General features: G+C 46.3%; 1 protein-coding gene across 6 annotated transcripts in view; it reads right to left on the reverse strand.

Annotated features, from left to right (window-relative positions):
- WDFY4 (WDFY family member 4) overlaps positions 1 to 13,443 on the reverse strand; it is a 302,324-nt gene that overhangs the window by 103,323 nt on the left and 185,558 nt on the right. For all 6 annotated transcript variants that reach the window (XM_078434513.2, XM_078434514.2, XM_078434511.2 and 3 more), the window contains 3 exons: positions 11,689 to 11,895; positions 9,863 to 9,914; positions 6,959 to 7,125 (listed from right to left, as the gene is read on the reverse strand). In XM_078434513.2, the coding sequence (XP_078290639.1) occupies positions 6,959 to 7,125; positions 9,863 to 9,914; positions 11,689 to 11,895 (426 nt within the window). The remainder of the gene's footprint in view (positions 1 to 6,958; positions 7,126 to 9,862; positions 9,915 to 11,688; positions 11,896 to 13,443) is intronic.

Below are 13,443 nucleotides of genomic sequence, written 5' to 3' on the forward strand. Positions count from 1 at the left end.
GCCACAAATCGTCCTTCCTCAAGGTCCAGTTCCCGCTCTTGACAAGCAGTAAACTGGACACGAGGCTAGGGCATGAGCAGGCGGGCAGGATGGCACGTGCTTGGCCTGCTGTGTCCTGTGCGGAGATGCTGTGTGTGGTGAGGGACCTGGAGGCCTGCCCGCCTGGGCCAGTGTTAACCAGAAAGTTTACAAAAGAAACGCAAGAGGGCCTGGAGCCAACATCCGTGAGCCCCAGTACAGGAAGGTTGCTGAAGGGGAGGGCAGTGGGGAGTTTAGGGTAACTGGCTCGACACAGTGAGCTGGAAGAAAGCGGAAAACCACATGAATTTCGAATGACACAGATCTGCCATCAAATTCCAGCAATTTCAGCTGGCAGGCACATGAGGCCCGACTCTTGCCACCCTCAGAGGCCCTGTGAGACGAGATGAGGTGCTGTGTAAAGGACACAGAGCAACGGCTCCAGACGTCCAGCCATAGCAATAAACGAAGAGCAGGAGGCGGCTCTGAGTCCAGTCGGAGCACTTGCCCTGTGCCAAGCTGCCCTCTTGGGCCCAAACTGTTGGCATCTGCCTCCTCGGCGGTGGGGGTGGATTTGCGGTGGAAGCCAGGCCCTGCTCAGCCATGTCTCACCTGCTCCCAGAGAGGCTCCACCGACCAGCCAGGCCCTGAGGGACCCGAGGGAAGACCCAGGTCATGGCTGCAGGCAGTCTGCCCGCTCTGAGAGCTACGTACATCCAGCTGGCTCCCTGTGGGCGCCTCTTCACACAGCTGCACTCGCCAGTTCAGCAGACCTTTCCAGAGCACAAATCCTTCATGTCAGGAAAGGGAGGGACAAGGATAAATTCAAACGCATCCGTGCCTGTCAAGAACCCACCCACAGGAAGACTCAGAAATAGCGTCAGAGCCCTGAGATGAGGGGGTTCTGGCAGCAGAGTGAGCAGAGTGCTATGGGCATACACGGGACACCAGGACAGGTCCACCCAGGAGGCCTCGGCTACGGGGCAGTGGTGAGCAGGTGCGCGTGGGCCGTGAGGGCCTGGCTGGTGGACGTGTGGGAGGGGAGGGGGGCAAGTCGGGGGGGGGCAGCCCACCGGGGCCTGCTCCATGGAGAGCTCCTAGTGTAGACCTGACTCTACTCTTCTGCCCCAGGATGCTCTTGGGTTTCTGCAGCCTGCTTCCTCACGCTCCTTCCTGCCTCTTGCTTTAAATTTAAGGACTCGTTCCCCTCTCTCTCTGCCCCTCCCCCACTCATGGTCTGTCTCTCAAAAATACGTAAACACTAAAGAAAAATTTAAAAATAGGGGCGCCTGGGTGGCGCAGTCGGTTAAGCGTCCGACTTCAGCCAGGTCACCATCTCGCGGTCCGTGAGTTCGAGCCCCGCATCAGGCTCTGGGCTGATGGCTCGGAGCCTGGAGCCTGTTTCCGATTCTGTGTCTCCCTCTCTCTCTGCCCCTCCCCCATTCATGCTCTGTCTCTCTCTGTCCCCAAAAAAAAAAAAAAAAAAAAAAAAAAAAAAAAAGTTGAAAAAAAAAGAAAAATTTAAAAATAAAATTAAAATAGGGGCGCCTGGGTGGCTCAGTTGGTTGAGCGTCTGACTTCGGCTCAGGTCATGATCTCACGGTTCATGGGTTCAAGCCCCGCTTTGGGCTCTGTGCTGACAGCTCAGAGCTTGGAGCCTGCTTCGGATGCTGTGTCTCCCTCTCTCTCTGCCCTCCCCCGCTTATGCTCTGTCTCGCTGTCTCTCAAAAATAAATGAACATTAAAAAAAAATTTTTAAAGGGGCCCTGGTGGCTCAGTTGGTTGAGTGTCTGACTTCAGCTCAGGTCATGATCTAACGGTCTGGTCCATAGGTTCAAGCCCCGCGTCAGGCTCTGGGCTGACAGCTCAGAGCCTGGAGCCTGCTTCGAATTCTGTGTCTCCCTCTCTCTCTGCCCCTTCCCCTCTTGCACACTGTCTCTCTCTCTCAAAAATAAATAAACATTAAAAAAAATTTTTTAATTAAAAAATAAATAAATAAAAAATGTAGGGACTCACTCTGTTTCACCACATGCTAATCTATGCCCCAAACCCAGCAACTTCCCTCTTTCTCACAAAATGTTGCATTTTGTGGTGGATTCAAGAAGTCCTCTGGGAGCCCCATCCCAGTAGGCCTGGTCTCTCATGGGCTCTCCTCTGACTCTCTGCCTCATCTTCCACCATCTCAGCAGGACAGCAGCGCCACTCAGACCCCTTGAGTCTCGCATTGTGCCCAGTCACTCACACCTTGCCTCACAGGAGCATCCCAGGAGTCAGGCCATCTGGGGCCAGGTTTTCATAGGAGCACTTCGTTGTTGGCACTGACAGACCCTTTCCCACTTCCTCAAGGTCATGACTTAAGTACCGGGGTTTGCACCCCACACCTCCTTCCTTCTTGGAATGAGAGAACAAATCCTGAGGTAGTATTAAAAGAAGAGGAATGGGGCACCTGGGTGACTCAGTTGGTTGAGCATCTGATTTCGGTTCAGGTCATGATCCCAGGGTTGTGGGATTGAACCCTCGTTGGGCTCCATGCTGAGTGTGGAACCCGCTTCAGATTCTCTCTCTCTCTCTCTCTCTCTCTCTCTCTCTCTCTCTCTGCCTCTCTTCCTGGCTTGCTCTCTCTCTCTCTCTCTCTCTTAACTATAAAAGGAGCAATGGTCTACAGTGATAACAGCAGATACAACCCACCTAGAGCTCCCTCTGCATGGAAAACAGAGTTTCAGGCAGGGGCACACAGTACACCTTTGATCTTTGATACAAACTGGTGAGTCAAGGAGTATAATCCCATTTAAAGATGGGATTAGGGATGAGGTCAGAAGTGATTCCACTACTTTATTCAAAGTCATTAGGCCTGTAAGTGGTGGAGACAGGGCTTAGTAAGGGGGTCAGTACGAAGTCTGCCTGTAGCCTCTGCCCCCCACTATCCTGCCTTCGGGAAGCCTGACCCTACGTGGCCCTGGCTGCTCTCCTCCCACACCTCCTTCTCCAGGGAGCAAGTGTGTCCAGTGTTTTGGTTCCAGTGATCCTGGAGAAACTCAGGCTGAATCGGAAAATAACCTCTCCTATAATTTACCAGGAAGCCAGAGGCAACAACATAACCCAGTGAAATGAATCAAAACAGCTTGAGAAAAGAACGAATGTCCAGATAATGGCAGGAATAACCTTGACTTTGCAGCTGCTCAGTCTTTGGTTCCAGGGAACTGACATTCATCTGGGCCCCCAGCCCCCAGGCTGTCCCCTCCAGGCAGGCCAGGGGATACGAAGTGCTAAGTGGAAAAGGGACTGCTCCTATTCTCAGTGCCTGCTGAGTTCGGCAGGCTCCTGTCTACACAGCCTGGAGATCCCTGCTACCACAACAAGCCACGTGTGGCGCTTCTGACAGTTTCCTGCTGTGTGACATGGAGACCAAGAAAGACTGAAGTTTAAGTACAAGACAGGGGAGGGTGGGAGAACTGTCTCTTCCTGGTCTTGTCTTGCCTCTCAGGAGCTAGCAAAGTCAATTACCTGTGGGCTTCAGGCTTCCCCTCCCACCACCACCACCTCCAACAGGACCCCTGAGGGAAATGCCACTGGATAGGACAACCTGCAAAAACAAAACTCTCAGAGACCAAAACAGTTACTAATGTCATCCACCTGCTGCATAGACTGAGGCTAAGACTAGCTCTTGGCTATGATGATAAACTTCAGAACTTGCCCTCGGTGCAGCCCAGTTAGGGCTAGAACCATCAGGTTGGGCTTAGGAGGTATATGGGAGCCAGGCCACCTGCAGAGGCTCCCCTTGGTAGGTGAGGACACAGATTAGGTAGGCTATGGACCCTGAGTGATACTAACTGGCAGGCAGTTTTCCACAGCTGTCCCCCAAGAACCTTGTCCCCGATGCTCCCATCAGATGCTAATTTAGGTGCTGCTTGAAAAAAACCTGCAGATGAAATTAAGGTACAAATCAGCAGACTTTAAAATACAGAGATTATCCCAGATGATCTGATGGGTCCAGTGTTCTCCCCTTGGTGGCAGAAGAGGATGACAGAAGAGTTGGCCAGTGGGAGAGATGTGAAGGGAGAGGGAGGTAGGCGTAGATGAGGCAGAAAGGGGCCAGCAAGGTCCAAAGAGGGAGAGGACTGGACCTGCAGTAGCCAGTTTTGAAGATGGAGGAGGGGGCCACAAGGCAAGGGATGTGGGTGGCCTCTAGAAGCTGAGAATGACCCCTATCTGCCAGGCAGCAAAGAAACAGGGACCTCAGTCCTACAGAAGCATTGGACCAAGTTCTGCCAACACCCAGATGAACTTGAACATGGATTCATTTCCAGAACCTCTCAAAAGAAACGCAGCCTGGTCAACACCTTGCTTTCAGCTCTGTGCGACTCTAAACATTTAGAGAGCCATTGGAGCCGTGTTGTGCTGGGACTTTTGAGATAATAAACATGTGTTGCTTTAAGTCACTAAGTTTGTGGTAGTTTGTTATGGCGGCAACAGAAAATCAATGTACCAAGCAAAAGCAAAGCTTTGTTGTTGATCTGTTGTTAGCAAAACAAGGAAAATAACCAAATGGAGACATATGATCCAGTATTTTCTTTATCCTATGAAGAAAATAGGAGGGGATGGTTGGAACACGACATCTGCTTAATATACATCCTTCACTTCAGGGTTTCCCACTCTGACATTATAGACGTTCTGGACTGAATAATTATTTTCTAGTGGAAGGTGGGACTGTCCTGAGCAATTGTAGGATTGTTAGCGACAACCTTGGCCTCTGCCTACCAGAAACAAATAGCACTCCTTCCCTACCAAATCATGAAACTGAAGATGTCTCCAGATATTGGTAAATATCCCCCTGGGGGTAAAGCTTCCCCCTGTTGAGAATCACCTCTTTATACAATCTTCTGAGGGCATAAGGCAAAGAAAAGTTTTGATAGAAAGCATTAATCTCCTAGCTGTTTTTCAACTGACAACACATTTCTCAAATATCCATTTCTCAAATGAACACAATACTAGAGTGATACATCCGAACTGTTATCAGCTGTTATCCTCAGCAGCTGGGATGTTATGAACACGTACACACATGTATATAAATGTATATGTGTCGAGGTACATGTTATGTATATATGTTTTGATTTCCACCTTTTTAAAATTTCACGACGTAGACACATACATTACTTCCACAGTCAAAATAAAATGAACATGAATTTAACAAATCTTCATTCATCAGCATTTACTGAGTGTCTACTCCAGGTATCCCTGAGGTTCGGTGCCCAGCAGTCCCTCTGTTAAAGAGGATCAGTGCAGTGAGAGAGGCAGATAGGTGAGGTGGGGAAGGTTAGTCTGTGTGCCAGGAGCAAGGGTAGGAGGTGATGCAGGGGGAAATGGAGGCTGCAAGTACTCCAGGTCCCAGAGTGGGGAGCGGTCAAGATCAACTTCAGAGAGTCAGCAGCCAGGAGTCCGGTGGGTGGGGCACTGCAGGTGGATGAACCAGCATGAGCAAAGTCATGGTGGCAAGAGGTGTGATAAGGACTGCAAATGTGCTCCACGCCTGGAAGACTTGGGTTAAGCAAGTATAAGAAGGATGATGTTGTTATACGACTATGTTGGTTAAACTACACCCTGGACCACACCCTGACTGCTCCTCTGTTCTGTTGGCACATCTCCTTCACTTACATTCTGAATGGAAGTGTTGATGGGTAAGACTTGGAGACCCTTGACACACCCAACCTCTGGAGACAGAAGAGAGTTTGTCTCTAACAGGCCACCCTACATGTGCCCAGCTCTGAGCTAGTCTCTTTGTTTCCATTATCCCATTTAAACCTTACAAGGATTTTGTGAAATGATTGCTCTACATTCCATATTAAAGATAAGGAAAACTGAGGCTCACAGAGGTGAGGTAACATGCACTTTAGTATGCTGCCAAGTTGGAATTTGAGCTCAGGTCTGTTTTACTCTAAGGCATAAGCTTCATTTTCCATACCTTTCTTAGACCTAGTTAAGAAGGGTCCTCCAGGGAGCACCTGGGTGGCCGTCGGTTAACTGTCCAACTTTGGCTCAGGTCATGATCTCATGGTCTGTGGGTTCAAGGCCCATGTCAGGCTCTGTGCTGACAGCTCAGAGCCTGGAGCCTGCTTCGGATTCTGTGTCTCCCTCTCTCTCTGCCCCTCCCCCACTTGTGCTCTGTCTCTCTGTCTCTGTGTCTGTCTCTGTCTCGCTCTCAAAAATAAATAAACATTAAAAAAATTAAAAAAGGGCCCTCCACTGAGTCCATACTTCAGGGATCCCTCTGGTCCTTGTCCAGTCATACCAAGGGGCCATGCCATGGGTCCCCCAAGCCCTTTCTCGGCATCCCAGACTGTGGACTCCTCTGCTAACTGTCTAGCCTGGCCCCTGGCCCATGTGCTTATCGTCTCCATGTTCACCCTGCTAAAGAATGATGGGGATACAAGTATGCTCATCCCTGGGCCTGAGTGGTAGCCCAGGGGAGGCTGGCTGCAGGATGAGCAATCTAGACCCAGCTTGGACCTAGGGGCTGAGTGTCGCAACAGTTCCACACTCAATGTGGGATGGATCCCTCAAGGTGGCCAGACTGCAGGCAGGGAGCCAAGGTGCCGAACAACCAGATCGAGAATTCCAAATCTGAAACTGATCTTCCAGGTATTACAAAGGTCATTGTTGGAAGTTAGTACAGCGTATTTCATAACAGCATATTAGCTGAATTTATATCTTTTAAACTCTTGATGCAAGGTGTGTCAGTTTCTATTTGTACCCTTGCTCTGCTCCCACAAATTTAGGAGCGTGCCTGGTCTTTTTGCTCATTGTGTTTTGTTTTTTTGTTTTGTTTTGTTTTGCTTTGTTTTGTTTTACAGTGAAGAGAGCTATCAACTCCTGCGTGAATGAAGAAAGCTTGATCTCTCATGTTTGATAATCATGGAAGAATAATTGTGATGGGCTATATTACCTTTTCATGATCAAGAAGCTCTTGTAAAATAACTTGTCTTTCCCGGCACAGTTCCAAGAAATCTTCAGAGTGCAGACTTTCGTGTAGGGCAGGGAAGAAGGTAAGCTGAGTGCAGTCCACCGCTACCTCGTCTGTCTTGATCTCAGCTTCCTCTGATGTCAGCTCATCTGCAGCAGCATAAAGGGACACGTGTGTGTGTTTTTTTTTAAACATTTATTTATTGTTGAGAGACAGAGAAAGACAGAGTGTGAGCAGGGAAGGGGCAGAGACAGAGGGAGACACAGAATCCAAAGCAAGCCCCAGGCTCTGGGATATCAGCACAGAGCCTGATGTGGGGCTCGAACCCACAAACCGTGAGATCACGATCTGAGCCGAAGTCAGACGCTTAACCGACTGAGCCACCCAGGTGCCCCAGGTCACACGTTTTTTGACGCAAGCCACCTGGCCTCACGAGGGATGGTGCACAGCTTGGGCCTGAGTTACCAAGAGAAACTCCAAGGTTTCAAGGCACAAGTGAGTGGTGGGACCTCAGCATGTGCCCCACTGTTTCTGAAAATGAACACCACCCCTCTGACCCTGTGGTGTGGTCAACACACCGTTAGGTTGATTCACTCTGGAAGGTGTGCCCAGGGCTGGCTGCTCTGTAGCTCCAGAGTGACCACAGGGCAACACTTCAAAATTCACCCTCATTAATCAGCAGAGCAGTTCCCTTGAGGGTCATCCAGAATCTGCTTTCTCTGAATTTCACTTCATTCACTCTTAGAAAAGAGTGAGTTTTTTTTTTTCTAATTATGGATGCACTGTGATCTTGGAAAATCCATGACATTGTGAGAATAAATTTTAAAAACTTGAGAAGTAAAACAAGTATCACTCAGGCACCCAGAAATAGTGCTAATAATAACAGCTCAGATGTAGTAAGCACTTCTTCTCTGCTGGATGCTTTTGATGACAGTTTTTTCATCTACTCCAAGTGGGTTGTAGATTCTATTTCCTTCTCCCTTTACAATCAGGGGAAAGTGAAAGGGGCTGATTACTTTGCTCAAGGTCATATGGCTACAAAGAACTAGAGGCAGAATCTGAACCACGTTTGTTCTCACTGTTCACAATTTCGGTTCTTTACTTCTAACACCTTTTCTGTATGTATATGTATATGCACAAACACATAATTTTTTGACATGATAGGAATTACGCTGCATTTACAACTTTCTTTCCTAGTATTATTTTTACTTGATTATCTCATGAGCACTTTCTTATTCCACTGAAAGTTCTTTGAAATCAACTAAAATGGCTGTGTAATATTCTATTGTGTGACTCTTTCATCATCACCTAATCCATCTCCAGTTTTTTGGAGATACAACTGGTTTCTATTTCTACTGTGAATGTGCTGTGCTGCGATCATGTGTGTGCACACCTTGACTTATTTCCTAAGCACGTACTGCTGGGCACAGATATTTGGGTGCCAGCTGAGCACATACTTACATAATTTCTGGATCCTGTTCCCCCACCCTGTCCCAGATGCCCACCTGCCTAGAACAGGCACACGGCACATGACTGCAAAGTTGTGGGGCTACTAGCCATTTTTGTGTGTGTGTGTGTGCTAAGCTGGTCACCTCTTTGAGCTCCTCTGCACCTGGGAGTCTCCCAACTAGAAGAATGAAAGTGTCTGCTGCTCACAATAGCCACATAGGCTTTTCCCCAAGCAGGGAGAATGCTGTATAGATACAGGCACCCAGGAAAGCATAGGGGAGAACCAGAAGCCCTTTCTTCTTCTTCTCTGGCTGAACCCCCTACTGGGGGCAAGAATCTGCATTTCAGGACAAGGGGACGCCACAGCCCATGGCCATAGTCAACATCAGCGCATGCTTCCCACCACCACAATCTCTGCAGATACTCCCTCTGAAAGGGAACACAGGTAGACTATCATTGTGATCCTGGAGCTGTGGGGCTTGAGTTAAAGAGGAGAGAAGCAAATGGGCATTACAAGACTGTCCCAAGTCCTGTGCCACAGTGGGACCCCCAAATCAACCTGGGATCAAGGCCCAGCATCTTCACTTCCAGGCTTTGTTATTGTAGACTGGCAAGATAGCAAGCTCAATGCAAAATCCGGTCACTAAGGCACTGAGTGAGACAAGTTTGATCAGTGGTAGGAAGCTGTCATTTAATTAAGGACAGGACACACGCTGCAGCTGAGGAGACAATGAAACTCACAGACAGGGAGTGTTTGAAGCAAAAGGCAGGGTCTGGTAGAAACACAAAATCTGAAATAGAGTGTGTATGTCGGTGTGTGTCTGCGTGTGTATTCGTGTGTGTGTGTTTCAGTGTGTTCATGCCAAATGGGCTCTGAAAATAAACCCTGGATTTTCAGCAAACCAATTCAGCCAAATCCCTCCATGAGGATTATACAATTGAAGAGTCAGTATAAACATCAAAAACGATTCAAAGTATATATATATTTTTTAGCTTGGGAAATAATAGTGACTATTGCAGCTGGTTTTACAATCAGAGGATTCAGTTTAAAAAAATTTTAAATACCTCTTTTACCCATTTTTACTTTGAAGTATTTTCTTATTTTCCTCCTATGTGTTTTGGGTCACATACCGCACATGTATTAGTATTATTTAGGGACGCTTTTGAGGTTTCCCTGACATAGCAAATTGACAAGATAGTTCCCCTGAAAAAAATTTTATTGTTATAACTATAATATAAAATTCTTCCCCTACCAGAGTGTCAAGGTCTGGAATACTTTCCTCCTCATCCTGGAGAGCACAGTAATGCCAAGAGTCTTAGCATCGCCTACTTCAGACATAAGCATTTTCTTCCTCCAAAGTATTAATTTCATATTAAATAAAACCAAGAATTGGTTTGATGATTAATGAAAAACAGGTAAAATGATAAATGGAGTACCTTGGCTTTCAACATTTGTTTGAGACACGTTGCTGTTTCTGTCTTGATTTTCCTGAAACAAAACAAGAGAATAGAGAAATTAAATCCTGAATACTACTATGGTGCCCCTCACCCCATTACACAGGTTCACATACACACATGCATGTGACCCCCTCAAATTACTCATATAGTCACAAGTCTTAGATGCAAGAAGGGAGGAATGCTAAATCCTAAAGGACCACAATAAAACGTAAGTATTAATGTTCCTGAGTCAAAGGGGAAAAAACCCACAATCTTCCATTAAGTAGGATTTACAGTAATTACCAAAGATGATGCCAAAATGGGATCAAATAGCATCTCAGATGTCTGTGATGTGGGCCACCCTGGAGAGGTGACCAGGCACAGGATCTGGGGCTAGGCAGCCTGAGAGGCCAGAGACCAGGTTTCACAGCCAGCCTTTGGCTTTGTCACTAGCACAGTGGACAGGATACTTATTTTTCCTGCCTCCACTTCCTAAGAAATGTATTGGGGGGAAAATACTATATAAAACCAGATGTTCATTGATAATACATTAAAAATTCAAGTGTCTGTACGTAAGAGAGGAATCACTGGGTTCCACTCCTGAAGCCAAGACTACACTGTATATTAACTAACTTGAATTTAAATTTTAAAAAATTCAAGTGTCTACTGAATGAATGAAATATAATTTTTTTTTCGTTAAGTTTTAGGAAGGATTTAAAGTGGATAAAAGATCCTGAGGTTACAGACTACAGAATAAACCCGACGTTGTATCTCAGGAGGAATGCAGAAGGAAATGTCTTGCATTCCACTGTTTGGAAGGCTGCCTTCTAGAATATCTTAAATCGGAATCCCTCAATGAAGACATGAGAGAACTATTAACAGATTTTTCCATATCCACTCCTAATCCAACTGGTTCCCCGTTCTTTAAAAGGCAGAACTGTCAGTCTGATGACACAGAATTCACGCTTCATCAAAGCAAACTCCCAGGGACCACCTAGATCCTGTTGCTTGGGAAACCAATGGCTCCAATGTTGTTTGGACTCCCTGGGTCATAGGTTCATGCTTGCAGAAATGGCTGAGTTCAAGATATTTCCACTGTAAAACTTGCTATGAGATTCGATTATGCAATAATGGCCATAGCAGGGCTGGTTACAACTGCTCCATTACAGATAACTTACGCAGACGATGGTCATGACTTAGCTCCTTCCAAACACTGATGCCCAGATTATTCCACTGGACTTTTGTGGATGTCAGCGTGGTACTGGGTCAGTGGTGTAGATATGAACCACTCAACTATTCATTCACTCACTCATTTTCTTATTTATTCAGGCTGTAGTTACAGCAGCCTTTCTATATACCTGGGAGGTTTAGTGATTCTTTTCTTCTTTTTTTCTATATTTTATTTTATTTTATTTTATTTTATTTTATTTTATTTTTTATTTCATTTCATTTCATTATTCTTTTTTTAATATGAAATTTATTGTCAAATTGGTTTCCATACAACACCCAGTGCTCATCCCAAAAGGTGCCCTCCTCAATACCCATCACCTGCCCTCCCCTCCCTCCCACCCCATCAACCAAAGCATAAGATATTCTTAAAAACTGAGAACAAACTGAGGGTTTATTCTTTTCTTCTTTTAAATGGCATCAAGAATAAATTATAGCACTCTTACACTTAACTGCACATGATCTCTCCTACCTGCCCATGCCAAAGCATTCCCAAAGCACTCCTGGTGAAAACAGCATGAGAAGGAATAGCTCAGAAGACACTTCCCTACACATTTCCTGCTTGGAAGCATCCTTGTTTCACTGCATCTAACTCTTACCTTGAGCCTTTCTGGACTTAGGGCTTCCAGCGGAGACAAGCGTTTCACACGTTTCCTCATGCGAGCTGGTCCCTCTCTCCAGTCCAGTTCCCACCTGGAGCAAAGTGTGGCTTCTGTCGTTTGGCCCCACAAGCCCAGCTCCCCAAAAAGCTGCTCCTGAATCTTGGCCCAGGCATTGGCCGCCTTGATGTTGTTACATCTCCGTCTCTGGGAAGCAGAAGTACAGGGTCACCCTTAGACACATTTCCTCATGGGCTTGGCCCCAAACCTCTGGGGATGAACAGACCAAGCCCTCTTAATTGGTTGAGAAAAATTAAACCCTACAGGCATCCCTGAGCACCCTCACGGTGTGGAGTATACATCCTGGAGCCAGGAGCAGGCCAGGAGAAGATAGTGGTTTTTCAGCTCTGAGACCATTCAATCCAGGTTGGGGGAGGAGAAAACCATCTGCTCGCTGGCCTTCAGAACCATGTGACTGCTGGGTGTTGTGCAGAGCACAATAGGACCTGAAGGTCCTGACACTATTCATCAGAATAGGTTGGACAGAATGGACTTTATAAATGGAACACAGAATCTCACCACAACCCCTGCCCTTCAAAAATGATGCTGAAGATACTCCTTCCAGTGTCTGGACTGGAGGTGTGTGTATGTGGGGGGGGGGGGGGGGTGCGGAATCACAGACCTGCCAACAATTGGTAGATCCGAGAAAGTCATCTCTGTCTCTGGACCTCAGATTCTCCAACTGTCAAATGAGAACTTTGGCCTAGATATCATCTAAGGGTCTTTCAAATCCTAATATCCTAGGAGTCTAGAATGTTGAAGAATTCTAGAATGTATGTGGAAACTAAAACCTTTGCTATTAATGACGATAATCCCTTACTGATGACATCTTTATAGTTTGCATATGTGGCACTTGACTGACCCCCCCCCCCCAAACTGCTTTTGTATGCCACACTGAAGTTGTCTCATCACCTGTCAAAGGAAACTTGACACCTGTCAGCTTTGACAGCGGAATCTGCTTTGTCTTTGGGGTGAACTTTTGCAGTTATTCAAATATTTGATGGTTATTTGCCCTATCTTTTGATTTTAAGTTTTCAGAAAATTGAAAGGTGTGTTGATGTTGAGAAGCACAAATCTCATCAACTTAACGTCAAGAGAAAAGAAATCACTATCATGCATCAGGGCCGAGCCCCTCACCTGCTGTATCTCCGTTCCTCTACCCAGCGGCACCATGTGTGAAGCTTGAAACTTTTAAATGATTTCTACTATCCTCATAAAGAAATCAAGTCTGGGAGAGGAGACGTGGTTTCTCCAAGGACTACCGGGTGACGGAGCTGAATATAACAGACAATACAGCGTTCGTTCCATGGTCTTTGGGGTCAGACGAACCAGGGTTATCATCATGTTTCTGCTATTCTCTAGTCGTCTCATGGAAAGGGACTTCATCAAATGCAGTTAATGATATTACAATAATAATAAAGCCATGGGTTTATGTAAGGATTAAATGAGACAATATTTTCAAGAGTCTTTATGCGGTGACTTTCTCAGTATAAACAGTATTGTTATTGTGAATAAAGCAAATCCTATTTCAAAGCGAGATTATTTTGTTTCTCCACAGTTCTCACATTTATATCCCAAACAGCATTTTATATAATACTCTGACTGGTTAATAAGGAACTCCAGAAAAATAATGTCTGTCCTGTCCAAAGCCTTTTACAGGGATGAGGCTATATGAAATGAATACACGTTTAGGGA

Source organism: Panthera onca, chromosome D2, assembly GCF_046562875.1.
Source record: "Panthera onca isolate mPanOnc1 chromosome D2, mPanOnc1 haplotype 2, whole genome shotgun sequence".
Lineage (NCBI taxonomy): Eukaryota > Metazoa > Chordata > Mammalia > Carnivora > Felidae > Panthera > Panthera onca.